Source organism: Xyrauchen texanus, chromosome 14 (assembly GCF_025860055.1).
Source record: "Xyrauchen texanus isolate HMW12.3.18 chromosome 14, RBS_HiC_50CHRs, whole genome shotgun sequence".
Lineage (NCBI taxonomy): Eukaryota > Metazoa > Chordata > Actinopteri > Cypriniformes > Catostomidae > Xyrauchen > Xyrauchen texanus.
Genome location: NC_068289.1, coordinates 29,871,261 through 29,891,764, shown reverse-complemented (window position 1 = coordinate 29,891,764; position 20,504 = coordinate 29,871,261). Strand labels below are relative to the sequence as shown.

The window sequence follows — 20,504 nt, the reverse complement described above, 5'->3', positions numbered from 1 at the left end:
TTTTAGGCATGCCAGCTTGATTTCTCTAGTCTCCAAGCTGGATCCAGAGGTTGGATCCTCTCTCAGCAGCAAATGCACCTGGTGAACTGCAGCCCTAAATTATGCCTAATTACAGACAACATAGTGCTCAGCTTAAAAGTGGGTGGAGGCATACCTGTACATGGTGCAGGTGAAGAACAATTTACATTAGTTGTGTGACTGCAAAGACGTTTTTCAAGCAATGAGCCTTCCTAATTGTATGGCTCTACCTGTTTATGTGTGAACACCAGGGCCTGTTGTCGGAGATCTTGCGGAAAGAGGAGGACCCTCGCTCAGCCTCTCAGTCCTTGCTGGTTAACCTCAAAGCTATGCAGAACTTTCTCAACTTAACTGAGAGTGAGAGGGACCGCATTTACCAGGAAGAGCGAGAACGCAGCATGAACCCTCCTGTGGGTCTGCCCCCAAGCACAAATCCCAGTCCTGGGGGCCCCCGCCTCTCTCAGGTACCCCACTTTTCCACTTATCACCAGATTCAACCCAGCACATTTCCTTCTTCCTTTGTTGCACCTCTGTGCTTGTATGTTTGTATGTTTGGGCTAGAAATAACTGAAAGCTTGTGTAATGTCTGTTTCTGAATTGTTTATCTCTATGCATGTGAGATTGCTTTTGTATTTTGTCAGAATAATGTGATCTTTTTACTTGTCTTTTTTTTTCTTACACATCATTTTCTTTGTAATCTATATTAGGCTATTACAGAGACATAAAAAAAAAGCAAGAGCTTGGTTTAAGATTAAGATTAAGTCAAATAAAACTAAGATCAAATCTGTACTTTCTATGATACTTTGACAGCTTAAGTTAAAGTATCTAACAGATTGTTATGATAGCATGCTAGTATTATGTAAATTTTTTAGCATATTTTCATAAAATTTAAATACTTGATTAATGTTTTGACAAAAACATGGGGATTTATTAAAATAAATTCAATTTATGGGTCAAAATAGCTCAAATTGGTGTCTGTGATCATTATTTTCTAAATTCATATGATACCACCCATTGCAGAAAGTGTGGGAGCGCAGCATTGATGAACAGTTAACCCCTGACGCATGGGCATCTATTTGGAAGAATAAGACCAAAATCACAAACTTGGTAAGGATTACATCCACACGCTGCATTTCCTCTTAGAATGTACCTAATTCCGAGACCTCTGAGATCTGTTCTACGTGTAGTGATCATTTTGCAAATAAATGCATCTGTTTATAACCATATATAATAAGAATGTTTGTAATATATTACTGGGTTAATACTGGGTTAGAAGTCATTAAAATTTTGGTCCTCAACCTCTTGTCCTTTATCCTCTAAAGTGTGACAAATGTAGGATAGCACAGCTCTGCTCTTGTCAAGGCATGTTTATATTAAATGACCTGGAACATGGTGTGTGGACTTTCTAGAATGCTTGTATGAGCCAAATGAATGGACGTGCTTTCATCCCCAAGACGTTGTCAATGAAACCATGCAGATAATAAAATCCTTCTGATACGAGAACAAAGTTCTCATTCTTTAGTCTTGAGGGAATGTGGTTGTGTATTATCATTACTATTATGTCTGTATATGTTTATCTTATGATCGTTTTTACTGGGGAATGTGAGATTACATGCCTGTGCCTGCAGGATGACTTCAAACGCTGCATGAGAAAACATAACACTCTAAAATCAATACACCATACATCAAACATCTACATGTACATGTACTACAAAGCATTTAGAGGAAGCCCTAATGACTTAGATGATAAAATCTCAATACATTGCAGGTACAATGAGGGATCTGAAATAAAATTGATGTATCTCAAATTGTGCTATCTCTGCCATTTCTAAACATATATCTCATTAAAATGTGTTTTCTGTTTCCTTAACTTCACATATGACTGCTGGACCCTAACAGTCCAAGGCTTCTGGTCCTAACCCTGACCTTCCCCTGAAACTGGAGTCACTAGTTAACATCACTTCAGGCATCTATGATGAAATCCAGCAGGAGATGAAACGGGCAAAAGTGTCTCAGGCATTGTTTGCCAAGGTTGCAGCCAACAAGAGCCAAGTAAGAACTGTTACAATAACTGTTAAACCAGATTTTGTCTTCATATAGCTTATAAACCTGACACTTTGCCAACGTTTCATGTAACATAATGCTAAAGGTAAACTTTGCACTGAAATGGATCTATACAATCCTACAAGAACTTAAAAGACTGCTGATGGTTCCTCCAATAAAAAGGAAAATGTTTTTGCAGCACTTGAAATTTTGAAGTTTCACAATCGAATATTTGAGAAACTTTGTTTGAACAAGGAAATGTTAAGATTTTACTTAGCATAAATGTTCCTTACCCAGTCAGTATAGTGGAAGTAATGGTGTCTGTCTATGCAGGCATTCATATCTTATCCTGGCACGTCTCTGCAGCAGATAAACAACAACAGTAGAAATCGTGAAAAATGCCTTTCATTTATTCATTCTAGATGCTGCCAAGGGATCTTTCTCTCTGTCTTTATTAATCTCTCTCTGCCTTTCCATGAGTCATGGCTTATGCCGTGATACAGATTTGCATCAGTACATCAACTGGACTTGTCCATTATATTTCCAGTGCCACAGAGATAGATCTGATAAAGTTCCACATACTTTTGATATTTTTTGCTTGCTCCAAAACAGCTTTATAAGGAACGCAAAAGATTACGATTAGATCTATAAAAGGATACGTCATAGCAGAGCTATAGTCAGTGTTTTTGAAGCTTTGAAAAACAAGTATACAGTCATAAGTATACATTCTGTTTATATAAAATTTGTAGGAAATATATATAGGTGGTACATTTTCTCAATACACCCACCAGGTGAATGACAGAAACGGCAAAAATTTCATTTTGGACCTAGAGGTTGGACACATTGTCTAAGCACAAAGGACAGCAGCGATCCATTTCTTTAACGTAAGCTGGAAAAGCATGGAATTCATTTCTGAGTGTTGATTAAAAAATATTTGAAAAGCTATTGGCCCATTTGTTCATCTCTTTCTCATTTTATACAAAAGAGAGATAATTGATTTAGTCAAATATGATCCCACTCCCAGCTGCGCCTAATTCTTACCATGTAATAGCCTGAGAGAGACTCTGTCTCTGCTGCTTGATTTACAGAGGACCTCTGAGTTATTAGTGCATGGCTTTGCAGGTGTGACAACCTCATACAAAGGCAAGTGTTAGGGGGCAGTGTCTTGAATGTTTGCGTGTATGAGATGTGTCAGCAAATTGGTGCTCTGGTGGGGTGAGCATATATGTATAGCATGAATTGTGTGTGAGACAGATGCAGTTTGGTCTCACAGGTCTGGGGTCAGGTGTGTGTGTGGGGGGGGTCATGGCTAAACGCGCCCATCTGCTGCAGCTGGCCAGGAGGAGCTGAGGGAGAGAAGGAGAGGGAGAGAGATGCTTAGGTCATTAACAATGTGTGCTGGAAGAGGTTGGCTGCACACAACAGCTGGTGTCAAAGACTGGCCCAGTCTAGCAGAGATAATCAAATCTTCCTAATCTCTCACCATTTCACTCTCTTTTTCACAGTCTCTTCTCTCCGTCTCTCAGTTCTCTCAATGCACTTGTGATGCTTTGTTGTTGTAGTTATGCACAGGGCCGGCGCTGGCCAAATTGATCCCCTACGCAGAGTTCCAGGTGAACGTGTTATGATGTGTTATGAGCGTGAATCGATCATCTGTGTTCCGCAACTGCTTTCAGGCGAGTAAGGGCAGCTGGTGGACTTTCTGGTGCCCTTCTAGGGTAAGATGGTGCCCCCCCTAGGGATTTGGTGCCCTATGCAGACTGCGTAGTCTGCTAATAGGGAGCGGCGGTACTGGTTATGCATAAAACAAACACGAATGGACCCTTTTCAGAATTTCCAGGTTTGAAACATGGAAGAAAACTATAGCCGAGTGAACTTCTACAGCAATAAGAGGGGAAAACAGAAAATGTTCCTTTTGTATTCCCATTTGCTCCAACTGCAAAAAAACAAAACAAAATCAATTACTACATTTCCACAACTTTCTTTTTATCTTTCAGGGATGGCTGTGTGAGTTGCTTCGCTGGAAAGAGAGCCCCAGCCCGGAGAACCGGACTCTCTGGGAAAACCTTTGTACTATCCGGAGGTTTTTAAGCCTACCGCAGGGTGACAGGGACCTGGTGTATGAGGAAGAGTCTCGCCATCACCACAGCGAACGGCTGCACACTGTACTACACTTGCCCTCTGAACCTCAAGTGAGTTTTCACTTAACATTCAGTTGATCTCTTCAAATATGTAGAGCAAAAAAATTAAAAAATGTTTTTTATACTTTTGCATTAAAGGCATTATTTGCATTATATTATGAGAAATCAAAGACATTTTTCTGGACTGGAAAACAGCAAACCTGCAGCTTGGGAGTAAGCAGTGCAGTAAAGCACTCTTGCTCATTTCAAATGCAAAGCGATTCTTAAAGGGGAACTCAGTATTTGTTTGTTTATGTTGGGATGATCAATATGGTAGTCCTCTTGGACTTATACTGACACAGCATGGATACAGCATCATTCAAATGCAATTTTTCAGTTAGTGATGTCATTGTAAATATGCACTATTTACAGTCAACCATGCTTAATTTAATCCAGGAGGTAAAGTGTCCAATAACAGGGTAGTTAATGAGATGAGTAACAAAAACACTGTGTGCAGCTTTAAAAGAATGCTCTGGGTTCAGTACAAGTATAGCCCAATTAACAGCATTTGTGGCATAATGTTGATTTCCACAAATAATAATAATAATAATAATTGTCTCGTTCCTACTTTACTATTTAAAAAAATTAAAAAGCAAAAATTGCTGATATAGTTAGGCACTTACAATGGACAAAATGGGGCCAGTCCTAAATGCTAAAATACACATATAGTAGTTTTAAAATTATAGCCACAAGATGTAAACATAGTACATTTTAAATAGATTTTAGTTTGATAAAATCACTAATGACCTTATCTTTGTCAAGTTATATCCAATATTACAACTATATTGTCATGAAAACAAAGCCCTGTAATCAAGATATTGGATACAACTTTACACAGATAAGGTTAAACGATTTTACTACACTAAATTCATGTTGAAGTCGTCATGAAATTATTGACATTTATTGTGAACGATTTATCCCAGCATATTATTTTTTGGTCCACGTAATCTTTAATCAAAATGTCACAACTTTGCTACGCAGTTAAGTCAATTGTTAAAAGTTTTTAGCCCATTTTAACCCCGAACTTTCAGACTGTCAGACTGTAAAGCAGCAAACGCAGAGATGGTGAAGAGGTGTATTTCCATCTGTTTCCCTCCAAAATCCCTGTCCTTAACCATAACAACAATGGTTAAACGCCTGCAGGCTTGCATTTTTAAATTTTGAAGAAGGTGGAATAATATCGAGTTCACAGTTGTGTTGGAGGCACATCACACCTTAATATTTTCAGAGGTGATCACTTCTGAATGGATTGCGAGTCAAATGCAGAGAAAATGGCTGGAGTTTCTTCATACTTTTTAATAAAGGCATTTATTCGGAGGTATCTTGTGATGTACAGCACAAGCAAGTATTATTTATTCTTTATATTAGTGCATTGTGATTGAAAACGTACAAATATTATAATCTTTTACTCGTTTGTTATCATTCATCTGCATTGGACTTGCACAACAGCTCCAGCATCATCACAAGCAAAGACCACGATGTGCTGTGTGCATTTGTGGACTGGTTATGGATTCATGTTTTCAGCCAGTTCATTATTCAGTTGTCAAGTCTTTGGAAAATTGGGCTGGTACTGAGATCAGTTCTCACAGGTATGTGTGTATATGTGCTGCGATGTAAACTAAAGACTATTTGCTGTTTTAAAAAAAGAAAAGGGATGAGCCATTTGACATGTCATACCCCCACTTCCTTTTCCAGTAGGAAATACATCTGTAAAGGGATCAATGAAAAGGAGGAGGCGAGAACCAGCTTGACAATGTAAATAATATTTTAATGAACAACTTAAACAAAAGACAAACACACACATATGACGGACATGTCCGTAAACGATCTCTCTCTCCCGCACGATCCTCTGCAGTCGACCTTTATCCCTCTCGGAGGTTTGATTAGCCTAATCGGGACCGGGTGTGTAGGATCATGACCAGGCCCCGCCCTCAGCCCTGCCACAACGTCAAAACACCAAATACAACTGTGCTCATGGCATTTCACTGCAACTTTAACATGTATGACACATTCGGTGTCTTCATTTATTTATTTATAAAACAAATTTGGTAATAAACATTATGCCACAAATGTTGATTGAGCCTAACTTGTATTGAACCAAAAATATTCCTTTAAAGGCACAGTAGAAAAGTCTGTTAAGTTCAAAGGGTCAGACAGAGGGTGGAAAAAAACTAAATTATGATTGTTTTGGTGCAAGAAACCTTGAATAACATTATGAGAAGACCACTTAAATAAAATAGTAATAATAAAAAAATATATATATAACCTGTATACTAAAATTGGAGAGAAAATTATTTTGAATTCTACATAAAAAAAGCACAATTCTCTTAACATAATGTGGCTGTGTGGTCATTGTGTGAATGCACACTTTCTTCTGGTTTTAGTTTTAATATCAGCATTATTTATGCAACATTTATGCCAACATCTAATAACCCAGCACACCCCAACCAATCTCTCTCTCTCTCTCTCTCTCTCTCTCTCTCTCATCACACACACACACACACACACACACACACACACACACACACACACGCACAGAGAATTCCAAACAACACTACTGATTAAATGGACTTTCCCCTATGCCAGCCAGGGTCATTACTGTATGGACTGTGGCCACACACATTTCCAGTATTAACATAGACACACATTTATATGCAGTATGCACACACATGTGCGCACACAAACCGCATACACATAAATCTACAAACACCGTTTTAACCTACTGTTCTTTCTCACTCTGCCAGCAAAGCATTGTGGTTTAATTCACTCTCAATGATTGTTGTTTATTAACATTTATTAACATTAGTTAAGCAGTCATATTGAGATTAAATACTAACAAATGGAGACAGAGTGACTCTATGACCCTCAAAGTGACTCTATGACTCTCCACTCTAACTGTCTTAGCCTATCTCATTCTCTCTCTCTCTCCTCTCTTGCATTCTCTTTTATGTCAGTGGAATAAACAGTCTGTTGGCAGCATGTGTGTGTGTGTGTAAATACTCTCATTTATGTGTTTGGGCATAGAAGGAAATGCCCCATTAGGGCACACCCTGACAGACAGTTCCACCACAGCCCTGATATTAATAATTACAGGAAAAAAGGAGCACATACATAAACACAGAGACACACTTATGTGCACATTCACACATACACATGAAATGACTCGTGGGATTTCACTACAGTAGGTCTCTTTGGTAACTCCAGGTTTTTTTTGCCAAGATCTTGAATCGCACTTGACATTTATTTTGTATTCATAGTCTATTATTAATATTATTATTTATATTTGGGACTTTTGCAACTTATATTGCAAGTGAAAGTACATGTAATACACAATGCAGGGCATATTCAAACCTGCATCTTTCACATGAACCCATATTTGTGTATGGGACATTCCCCCATATTGCTAAAGAGAATGAAGGAATTTCATGACTTGAAAGGATAGAGAGTGTAGCCAATTTGTAAGTTTAACGATTGTGTGTTGTGTCATCACATGAGAATACTGTACAGGAGAATGTGGGTGCATGTGTGCGTAGATCCTCGTTACTGTTTTGTTTAATATATATATATTTATATTTAGATATAATATATATATATATATTTTTTTTTGACATAGTAATGAGTGACCCTCCTTAGATCAAAATACCCAGAATATACCAGCTTGGCTCCAGCCTGCCTGCCACCACAGTCGGCACATGTGTTCCAGCTGCTTGTGTAGACACCAGCACATACAGTAAATGAACGAACACACATAGCACATACATGTATACAGTTTATTTAGCAAATACCCATTCAGTGTGACTGACATTCTCTGTTGATGTATTTACTTGATTTTTACAAGATAATCAAATATAAGTCAAACACCCAGCACATAATCAAGTCCTCCCTCTATTTTAGCCTTGAAATCCTGTAACATTTCTATGTTCAAAAAATTGTGCAAATGGAGATTTGCTTACTGTAGGTCCCAATTTTTTCCTGAGAGCAAATAATCTCACTGGTGTTTCCCCACAGTTTCAGAAGAGAACTCAATAAATGGTGCTCAGATTTTCCAAGATACCAAAGTCTGCAATCAAAAGTCAAAGATTTAAATACATTTCTTTTAATCAAATCCTTTTCTCCATACTCGTACTGCATGTAAACAATAAAAAAAAAAAGTCTCATTTGTTTCTAGTATAATTTCTTCGAAGGAATTTAAGGAGAAACATCTGGTACATATTTGATACTTAAATGAAACATGGCTAAGAACTTTATTATGTCTCTTGAGCTAAGAAAGAGAAACGTTTGAGCAATAAGCCTTTCCTCTGGGTAGTGCCAACATAAACTATACCACCGCCAGAGTGGGAATGCTGTCATTTTTTTTTTGCATGTATGTGTTTGTATCCTGTTCAAGGTATTGTAGCGTAACAGTTTCATGCACTCTAGGACAGGTCACAAGTGTTCATGTAAGCGAGCTCTGCGTGAGCCCATGGGTGCGGCTCACCACACCTGAGAGACACACTCACACACTGAAACACTCTGGATGACTAACCTAATCCCAAGTCGTCCCCAAGTTGCTTCTGCAGTGTGCATGTGTGCTTTGTCTTAAGTGCCTCCCTCTGCTCATTTGGCAGGACATTCCTTATGAATAATTTCTCCTTTGTCTTTGCTAAATTGGATGCTATGATGTGCACTGAAGTGTCCCCTAGACCCTGCTATGTGGATTGGGACCCTGATTGAGTGCTGGGGTATGAAGAGAGTTGGCAATGCACATACTTCCACATGCACACGCATTCAGCATGGCAAATATTTCACTGACATCACTAGCACACTAATATATGGCTATCAAGGAGTCCAGTTCTCATGTTTTAAAGCCAAATTACCAAACCGCTTATTCCATTTAGTCTTATTTTCAATGCATTATATTTTATGGTAGTTTAGTTCCTTAATGTAATGCTAAGGGTGACTAAGCATTGTGGGATATGTTGATAAATAAAGTTTAGTCATATTCGTTTGTACTTAGTTTCTCTGTTATTTTCATGGACTGACTAAACTCTAAACATTCTTAAATTAACATCAGGGCACACACACACACACATTCTGACTCACCCATTCCCGAGGTATTGCAATGTGGCACATTAGAAACATTATGATGCACACAATAATTGGGGAAGGTGAAGTCATGCTCAAGCAAATCAACAGGAAAGTGTCTTTCCCATCATTACATATTTATCTGCCTGTTAATGGTGTCTCAAGTGGCAACATAGCCTCCCCATCACAGTCCTGCCTCCGTCCCCACGAGGACCAGTCCTCATTAAGATTCAACTGAATCTTTTATGTTCTATAATTCTTTCATACTTCTTCATCATAATTTGCCTTGATTTGTGTTTAAAGAAAAAAAGAGATACTTTTTCTTAATGCAATGAACTCACAAACCAGTCCCTGCTCGGAATTAGAAAAGAAGAAAATGATGGGGATGAATATTGAATTATACTATGAAAAAAGAAAGAGAGGAGGTAGGAAAAATTTTCAAATGTGACTTGTGTGGTTGAGAAGACGTTTAAGTACTGAGTAGGTGAATGAATTGAATGGTGGAGAAAATCAGATGCTGACCTCATTGCTAAAGTGGGATTGGGGTTGATTTTGAAATGGAGTCACTCCTCTGGCTTGGCAGAAAAGCTCTTCATTAACATACTCTATTAGAGCATATGGTCCCTGCTGAAAAGACCAACTTGAAGCTGGTTGACCAAGGAAGTTCTGTTGGTTAATTTAGTTAAGAAGCCTGGTGGAGACACCAGCAAACTAGCATACAGTATACTGGTGACCAGCAAGGCTTGTGTTTTCAGCAGGGTTCTCTGGGTAGGGTCTTGGAGGACTTACTCACCATCTTAGATAAGGCACATGGATGTAATCATTAGTCTGAGAACCAGACCAGGCATCCTTGAGAAGGTGTGTGTACATGTGCATGAGTGTAGATCTGTTGTAGGTACATCATTTGAAAACAAGTTATTTGAGCTCTACAATAGGGATGCAAAAACAATGATATACAACTACAAGAACACAAAGTTTATATGTGCTGTACATATATACAGCATACAGGATGATTGAGTTGTAAAATGTGTGTGTGGTCTCTTAAGCCGTGGTAATGGGTATTTTGCAGTGTTTTTCTTAAAGTCAATCTAATTAATCACCATCTTCTAACTTCTTTGACATTTTTTTTCTCATCCTTTCTTGTGGCCTCTGTTTGTTTCTCTGAGACATGGAAAGTAATACATCATGAAGAAATAAGAGAATAAAAAAAGACAAACCTACATACTTCCTGTAAAGCTCCAGCCCAAAACAGCCCCCACAAGTGAAATAGGAGCAATTTCATGGTCTGGCCTGCCCTCAATATTATTTAAAAAATACCCTGTTATTATTGAGTGAATAGAGAGAGAGAAAGAGAGCATGAGAGCGAGAGAGGGAGAAAGAGAGAGAGAGGCACATGACTATTATCTTTATGTAGGTCCTTTAATTTTAATGCACCGCAGATTTATAGCTTAGCATTCCAGTGTGGAGGCACTGGGCACCCCACCCTGGTCATAAACCCAGCAGGACAGCGCCATAGACTCTGATAGTTCAGCCATGACACACGGCACCTTCCCTTGTGTCAGAGCTTGTCAGATTCCTCTATTTTCCCCCTACAAAATGTATTATATTAACACCAAATACTATTTTATGACTACTTTTTTACTTTTAACCTGCATATGGTTGAAATAGTAATAATAATAATAATAATAATACTTTTTATTCTCAATATTCAATGTTGCTTAGTCATATACAGAGAAGAAAAAAACAATCAATGACCTGGGTTAACATAACACAAAGCAAAAAGGTATGTTTTAAACTGAGATTTGAAGGCCGGCAAAGAGGAAGTTCATGGAGAGAGGGTTGGGAGAGAGTTCCAGAGGTGTGTGGCAACTGCTGACAAAGACCTGACACCCAACATTGCTGTTAGTTTTCTTGATGGCCTTAATGCATGATGGAATGACAAGAAATTCAATCTTGTGAAATATGTGTTCAATTTGCATAATTAAACAATCATAGCCTGGGGCAGTCTGGTTGGATGTTTAGCAGAGGCAATCACAAACTCAAGTGCATTGAGGACATTAACTCCAAAGGACAGTCACTGAAAAGAAACTTTGAACTTTTATGCAGTTTTTCACTTATTCCTTACTGCATACATCTGTGTACCACTTTAGGGAAGAGTTCACTGTGCCCCACTAATAAAACCTGTCATATTTCTCATCAGGTACTTCACAGACAACCTCTGCAGCCGCTGAAGGACCACTCTCCAATCCGAGAAGACCCCGTGCCCAGTTCTGGAGCAGAAGAGAACCTTCAGGGTAGTGCAGGTTCAGGAAACAATGGAGGGGTTAGCAGTGTTAACAAGAAGCCTCGCTCTCGTACCAAGATATCACTTGAGGCTCTGGGCATCTTACAGAGCTTTATCCAAGATGTGGGCCTCTACCCTGACCAAGAAGCAATCCACACACTTTCAGCCCAGTTGGATCTGCCCAAACACACCATTGTGAAGTTCTTCCAGAACCAGCGCTATCATGTCAAGCATCATGGTCGGCTGAAGGAGCTGGGAGCTGAAGGCAGTGGAGTAGATGTGGCCGAATATCATGATGAAGAGCTGCTCTCCAGTTCAGAGGATGCAGAATCCAGTGAAGATGGCCACGAGGAGATCTACAGCAGCCATGACAGTGTATCAGCCGGAGCAGCCAACTCTGCGTCAAATCCAGCTCCATCTTCTGGCCAAGATGAGAGTAAAGACAAAGTGCTGCCTCTGGGGACAGCCAGGCCCAACTCCCTGCCCCCATGTGGTTCATCCCCCAGTCCCCGAGATCAAGTAGAATATCAGAGATAAAAGAGCCTCAGCAGAGACAATAGGTGGTGAAGGGTAGGAGTGAGCACTTACAACTATTCTGTAGAGGAGGAGAGTGTGTATCGGACAGTTTAGAAACTTACTGACAAAGTGACACAGTGTTCTATGAGGACCTGTAAACCATACCAGACAAGAATATTTTTTAAGGTGGCACACAGTGTTGCTGTAGAAAAATGGTGTGATGAATTATCCAATCATACTAGGAGTAGATCACAAGTTACTAATGAGAATTTTGTGGTCCAAAAGATGTCCTGATAGAGTACTACAAGGAAAGAATTTAATTAGTTGGAAAATGATCATTTCCTAGTTAGAAAATTTACTGTGAAGGCAGGGTATTAATATCAAGTTTTAGGAAAGCAATCAAACTAGCATGCTAAGACTGTCAAGGTGGACAGTCTTTCATTAAGTTCTTAAAGAAAAAAAAAATAGTTTTCAGAACCAGACACAAAATTCTTCATAATCTGACATGGAGACCAGAGGGTCTCTTTTACAAGATACCACTATCCATGCTCCTCTTTGCCTCTACAGGGCTTAAGACAGGGACAGAGCTTTAAATGAGCCATGGCTCTCCATTAGGACACCAATAGCTTCACTTCTGCCTGATTATGGAGCTTAGTGGGTGGCTGTAGATTTATTCATCTTCCCCTCCATGACGGGGCATTATGGCTGTATCCTAGTGGGGGCTGTGCTTGACTGCTAAAGTGGTTGGTTGGGTTGGAGGTACAGATGAGATCTTGGGTGTACACATCAACCCAGCCTATGGACCCTAATATAAACACATGCAGTTTGCTGAAATGTCCACTTTTAGCCCAATATTGCTTTTGAAGATTGCACCATCCCTCCCACAACAAGCTACATCATTCCAAGCAGTCCCACATGGTTAAAGAACACCCAACAATGACTTCCGATCTGTCACTCAAGTCCAATGGTTGAGCTTTACACAATTATGTTTTGATCAGAGTTTTGACCTAGTTGTGCTCTTTCAGCATTTAAAAAGACAGTGAGAATAAAACAGCAGGAGGACTGACTGCTATGGACAGAGTAAAGGACAATTTTGAATTAACTGCATCAGCCTACCTCTGACCTAGTGGAAAATCGCAAACAATTTCCAGCAACTGTCAACAATCAGGCACTTGTGTGAAAGTGTGGTAGTCTTTCTCTCTTCCATCGCCTGGCATTCCTTTCTCGAACTGACTGGTGCCCACAATGGCCTGATTTGACCGTACCTACCCACACCCAACTCCACAGCACTATTTATTGCTATCTTCACCCATAATTATTATTGTTGTTATTGTTATTATTGTTGTTATGGTGGTTCTTGCTGTTATTTTTAGTTCTGTTTTCATGCTCTAATATCGGCGTTTGGCTTGCAAGTTATTTTAATAATGAGAGACATTGTGAAAGAAAGGAACACTGCCAGAACAGAGCAGAAAGAATGAAAAGCAGTTACTGAAGTTACTGAGTGAATAATGTGATATATGCTGCCAGTTCTATTAACATTACATACTTTTCCAAAGAGAACAGCACTTGGCAGATGAGAAGATGAATATTAAAACATGAGAAAAAAATAATGATCAGTGAAATTTCTATGATCTTTTTGTGCATAAAATGTCAATAAGAATGCGGTAAGCATGAACTCCAAATTCTGATTGAAACGATAATTAACATAATATGACTTGTGGCAACATGACCACCTATTGCAAAACATCCATGACACCATGGTAACACTTGGATGCAGTTGCTTTTGAGAATCAGCTGCTACCTGCTATTTCATGGATAATAAAAAAAAACTGTCATTAACTGAACTATTTTTTATTTCAAACAAGTAATAACTGTGTTCTATGTCCATGTTTTGTCTATTACAAATGGATATGTTTTATTTAGTCTTTAATGTGCAAAATGATGTGGTTCTTTAATTACTTTGAGCACCCTGAATCCTTCACATAGACAGTGTCCACAGAGAATTACTTTAAAAGGGGTATCCACATAATATTCTCAAAGAGTAATTGAAGATTGCATCCCAATTACAATAATAAACTCCTCACTCTTGTTGTCAATGGGGTTGTTTTGTAAGTATATAGTATTAACCTGCTCTCCTCCAGAGCACAAATCCTTTGTACATGAATATTCATTATCTGGCGCTTAGCAGAGGCCAACCTGTGTGACTGTGACCAGGCTGCCTCTCTCACCTCTATTCAATTAAAGGCCAGTGTAAAGTCTCAAGGACTGGAGCTCTTTAATAAGGCATGCAAGAGTGACTAATTCACATGAAAGTGCTGGTGCTAACAGGGCAGTCAAGCTGTCATACATAAGCCTGCTGCATTTCATAGCCAGCAAGCAATGACACCTAGTAAGCCTTAGACTAGTATGCTGTTCTCTGCTGCTCACCACTCCAGAGAGATTACATTTTTCCATAAATTATCTGTCCAATTCACCCAAATGTATCGTCTTTTTTCTTATGTCAATATTACCTCAAGTATGCTACTTAACCTCTCCGCACGTGATTCTAGAATTTTCTGATTCAAGATTCAAAATATTGAATCGATAAATCACGTTCAGTTGACGTTTGGTCAGTGGTAAAACCATATATTAACACATCATGGGCAGGTGTGTAAACAATACAACGAAGAAAAAAAAGCCTGCACACTGTAATATTATATCTGTAATATCATACAGCCTTTCGGTCAAAGACTTTCTTCAGGCACCCTTTACATTTTTTTGATGGGGAAGGGAAGTAGGCAGTATCACTATACAGTGTTGGATTTATTCGAGAAGTTTCTCCATTGACGCTGGCAATATGCTCAACTGAAACAGAGAAGGTGGTGGACACCCTCCTGTTGGCATTAACTGAAATTATTTTTACACTAAAGCTTCATGTCAAACCATTTTGTTCTAATTCACAAAAGAACCTCTGATGACAGCAAATTATTCTAAGTTCCTCACTTTCTTTTTAGATGTAAGTGTTTGCTAGGCCTAAATCTATATTTTACGATATGAATGTACTCCATTAAAATGTTTTATTACTGTTCACATATATTTAAACATTTTCCTATTCTCATTTACTTCTGAAGTAAGTCTGAAGCCTTCATTATGTGGCGTTTTCATGGGTGTGGGTTATGAAAATTGTGAATGAACGTGCACGCGCAATATATTTAAGAATGTTTAGAATTCACTAACTTAGACAAGTTGTACTAAAAAATTTGGTGAGAACGAAGCACGCAAATTACTCGAAATGTACTCATATATTTATGAAAGTTTCATGAATGAGGCCCAATGTCTTTCATCTCATCTTTCATCTTTATTTCACTATAAAAATTTATCTTTTCATGTTTACTGAGGTGATTTCACTCTGAATGCTCCTTTTATCAGTTATTAAATACCTGTAACATTCATAACATTAAGCATTACCCAATCATCTGGTTTGTGGCAGATACTTGCATACATGTCATAAGCATATGCGGCAATGTTTACCTGCAAAATGTCTATACATGCATTACCTTTCTTAATTGTTCATCTCACTTTTCCAAACAAATCAGAGTAAAATGCAGCCAAAAGTTTCAAATTTAACAAGCAGATCTATAATGTGAAATTGACATCAGACTCTAGCCTGAAGCTAACAACTTAGAGTAGGTTGAGATCATTTTTAATGTTTTAAATGGAACAAATTCGGGAAGTTTCATATTTGACACATGGTCTATCGCTACAGTTGATAATGGACTCATGAAATGTTGGATACCTGCGGATTTTGCGAAAGGTCTTTAATAACATGGTAGTGATTGCTTGCTTGAGCTACTCCTTACTTAAGGCTGTCAATCATCTGTCACATTATAAGGCCTGCCCCACCCCTTTCATAACTCTCCAGGCATCTGCCAAATACAGATCAGCTGGAGACAAGCACTTATGATGAGTCCAGCCTTGGACACCTCCTAATTTACCCTCATAAATGAAGAGAGCATGTACACTCATGTGTCTGTGTGTCCTAGACTGGTGTTTAACCTACCATGGGGGTGGCAGCCCACTCAGCATGAGTGAACACCACGCACTTCTTCTCCTCCATCGCCTCCACCTCTCTGCCTTTGTCAGAGTTAGTGGAGAGCGTGGAGCTGAGAAGAAAACAAAGAAGATTCCAAGTGTCCCTGATGAGCACAAGGTCAAGGTCACTTCCCAATTACCCATGTCTTTCATTTTCATTCTGTATTTTCAGTTCTCTATACCATCTCTCTGTTCCCTCATTTTCTCGTTCACTAGGCGGGAATGTAATCGTTCTCTCCCATGCTGTGGTGTCGAGGTTAAGTGGAGGTGATCATGTCTCCTTGTGGAAGGAGTGGTTCCTTGAGAGACAGCAGACTTCTGGAGTGTCATATCTGAGAAGTGGAATTGCAGTTAAGACAAAGGCTTGGTTTGACTCTAGCAGCCCGAATTCAGTCATTTGCTCTGTACTTGATCATCTACAAAGCATTATACCATTGGGTTGATTTTCACTGTTTAGAGTAGAAAATTAAAAGCTGAAGGCCTCTGTATTTACTTAACGAACACGTTCACATTATTTAAACATGTATACAAACAATTAGATATAAATTATATCAAATTTGACCCTCTTAGCATTAAAAATGAATGACTTGGAAATTAAATGTACATGTACACATGAAAAAGATAAAACCTACTGTAAGCAGCCTGCTTAAATCACATTTTCATTAACCCACAGATTTCTGAGGAAGGATATTCTAGCTCTTCTAGATTATAATTTTACCATTTATCTTACAGTGCCTCTGTACTAAGCACAATGCTCCTGTTCTTTGATTTGGAGATGACAAAATTTCTCAACATTGTTTTCATCATTTTTGTACTCATAAATACCTACAATGTGAATCAGGATTGCCACTTCTGAATTGGTACTTTCCTTGTCAATTAAATGCATTGTCATTATCACTAAGTGATAATTAACTTATGTGCATCATTTGACTCCTTTATTTGTATGACAATGTTTTGTTTTTTGTTTTGTTTTTAAAATGCTGTTGTTTAAATAAAGTGCATTCAAGGAAAATTGAACTGGGTTATGTTTGTTTGTTCAACCTGCAAACTATTGGTCGCATATTGACTAAATGCTCACACTGGACCAGGTAGAACCAAAATTTGGTGACTGAAGTCACTTTACCCTTGGTTCAGCAATACAGTTCCAGAAGTTCAAAGAATGCAGTGGGTGACTATTGCACAATGATGTTTTTAGCAGAGGGATGATTGGTGTGTCCAAAGGAAAAAAATATGTTTTCATTTGTACATAAAAGCAATAAAACAAAACATAATTTTGTTTTAACAGGAAGACTTTTACTGAAAATGACAATGTAGCTTTTCAAACCTATCCATTTAGAAAACTTGATTATATAAACTAATTTATCTGCAATCTAGTGAGTAATTAACTATTTTTATTTTGAAGTGCCTCCATATATCATAATCACAGAAGAAAATTCTTGAGAATCAATTGCTATTCAAAATGGCCATTTTGTCCCAACTGGAAAAAAAACAAACCTGACTTTCATTTCAATACATAAACCAAGAACTACATTGAGGAAGACTTTACTGCATCAATAGTCCAATGACGTATTGCATTATACAATCTGATATTGCTGCAGACTTTTTTGCATTCATTCCATTGTGTGTTCTCTTGGGTTTATTGTGGGTTATGAAAGGTTAATTTGCATACAAGCAAAATGCATACAGCATAGGACATTTTCTTTTCTGATTATTTATTATTATGTCCAATGATCTGAATCTCCTTTCCATTTGCCCTCAGTGAACTGAATGAGTTTCCATACAAAAAGTACTGTGGTTGTAACTTGGTGTTTTGGACATGTACTTTGCTTGTACCATTATATTCTTGGAAGTAACTTGGATTGCCATAACTATAAAAGTATTTCATGTTTTTCTTCTCATCTGCCATGTATTAAATTTATTTATGTCAAAGTAACATGGTATTTCAATCTGATACAACCACATTACTTCTTTATAAGGGCATGGTATTTTAAGGTACCATATTTATATACCATAGAGTTTACCATAGACCTCTAAGAATACCACAGACTATTTGTCCAAAAAGGCATGGCATTTTTGGTACCTTGGTACAATACAAAATGCCTCATCAGCTGCCCTATCAGTCCCTTGACATCATGTAGTCCTCCAGCCAGAGACGTCGGTACATCACTAAAGCCACCCCACAACTCCTGTCTCTGGCCTGCTGCCAGGCTTCCCTCCTTCCCATGGTTCCCTTCTCTCCAAGAACAGCTTGCAGTGGTGTTCTCTGGTTTTCATTCCATACCAGCCTTCCAATTTTCTAATTGAACTTATTATTCGCTCAATTGGCTTGCTTTAACCCTTTCTCCCCCTCCAGGTCCAAGGCTGGATGTCATTAGCCAGAGGATTTTTTGAGCATCAGAAGCTTTAGAGGTGTAGCAATAAAACCGTGGTCCCTGGCAGGATTTGCTGCTGCATCCATTGGAAGAGAGTCAGCACTCTTTCTATGAGTGCAGTGGAGCCAGACCACCCAGTGAGGGATGTTTTGTCCAGTTTGTTTTCTGGCCTCCACTTTCTTCCTAAAAAAAAGGGCAAACTACTTCTCCTCACCCATACAAACAAGGACTTTTCAAACTCTGCTGCCTTGTGCTTCACAGAAACATGACTGAGTGAAGCCATTCCGGACAGCGCATTACATCTGCCGGGCATCCAGCTGTTCAGGGCGGATCGCATCACTGAGTTATCGGGGAAAACGAGAGTTGGTGGAATATGCTTTTACACCACTGAATGCTGGTGTACAGATGTAACAACATTAAAGATGTGCTGTCCTAATTTGAAAGCACTCTTTATCAACTGTAAGCCTTTCTACAAACTGTGGGAGTTTTCCTCATTTATTCTGGTGAGTGTTTATTTTCCTCCACAAGCGTGTGTCAGCCCAGCACTGAATCAGCTGGCTGATCAGATCATAAACATGGAGCAACAATACCCAGACTCACTTATTATTATTCTCTGGAATTTTAACAGAGCCAACCTCACCCGTAATCTCTCAAAATACAGACAGCACATTACATGCCCCACCAATATACTGGATTACTGCTACATAACATTAAAGGATGCATATAGCTCTAGAGCAGCTTTTTCTCTGATCACTGTCTGGTTCATCTTCTTCCAATCTACAGGCAGAAACTTAAATCAGTTACACTTGTAGTAAATACTGTAAAGAGATGGACCAATTAAGCAGAGCTGGAACTACAAGCCTGCTTTGACTGCACTGATTAGAGTGTTTTTGAATCTGCAGACACCAATCTAGATGAGCTCACATATACTGTATCCATGCTTAATATATCCATTTCTGTGAGGATATGTGCATTCCTACAAGGACTTATTTAATGTTCAATAATGACAAGCCATGGTTTACAGCAAACTTCAGACAGATTCATCTAAATATTGTTTAATCAGGCCAAAGGAAGTCTAAGGAAACAAAAGTAGTAAAAAGCTAAAAGGTTTTCAGCTAACAACCCTGCATCAGAGTGGTGAGGTCTGAACAACATTACTAACTTCAAGACACCATTCCCCAACACTGTAGGGAATCAACTGGCTGATGACCTGAATGTGTTTCACTGTAGATTTGAAAAGCCCAGTCTCACACCCCAGACCCACTCTCAACTTCACTTAAAAAAAAACTACCACCACCAGCAACCGCTCTCCTCCTCACCCCTCCTCCCAGACAAGGAAAGCGCAGGGCCCAGATGGTGTTTCACCCACTTGTCTAAAATCCTGTACTGACCAGCTGGCCCCCATCTTCACACAGATATTTAACAAATCACTGGAGCAGTGTGAATTTCCCTCCTGCTTTAAATGCTTGACTATCATCTCTGTCCAAAGAAAACCAAGATCAAAGGACTTAATGACTACAGACCAATCGCTCTGACATCTGTGGTCATGAAGTAATTTGAGCGACTGCTGTTGACCCACCTGAAGGATATCACTTGACCCTTTGTGGATCCCCTTCAATTTGCTTATAGATCAAACAGATCTGAGGATGATCCGGTCAACATGGGTTTGCATCATATCCTGCAACATCTGGACAGACCAGAGACATATGCAAGGATCCTTTTTGCGGACTTCAGTTCGGCTTTCAACACCATCATCCCAGCTCTCATATGAAATATACTCTCTGCTCTAAGCTTTCAGCTCTCTGCTCTCAGCTCTCTGTTCCCACATCTATCAGCCAGTGGATCACCAAATTTCTGACAGACAGGCAACAGCTACTGAGAGTGGGGAAATTCACTTCCAGCACATTTACGATCAACACTGCTGCCCCCAGGGATGTGTGCTCTGCCCACTACATG

At 39.0% G+C, this 20,504-nt stretch overlaps 1 protein-coding gene across 2 annotated transcripts in view; it reads left to right on the top strand.

Moving 5' to 3' along the window:
* The window catches only part of LOC127654819 (DNA-binding protein SATB2-like), a 56,267-nt gene extending 39,088 nt beyond the window's left edge, over positions 1-17,179 (top strand). For both annotated transcript variants that reach the window (XM_052142273.1, XM_052142274.1), the window contains 5 exons: positions 270-482; positions 1,039-1,125; positions 1,918-2,070; positions 4,059-4,253; positions 11,506-17,179. In XM_052142273.1, the coding sequence (XP_051998233.1) occupies positions 270-482; positions 1,039-1,125; positions 1,918-2,070; positions 4,059-4,253; positions 11,506-12,126 (1,269 nt within the window). In that variant the 3' untranslated portion in view covers positions 12,127-17,179. The remainder of the gene's footprint in view (positions 1-269; positions 483-1,038; positions 1,126-1,917; positions 2,071-4,058; positions 4,254-11,505) is intronic.
* Positions 17,180-20,504: the final 3,325 nt, after the last annotated feature.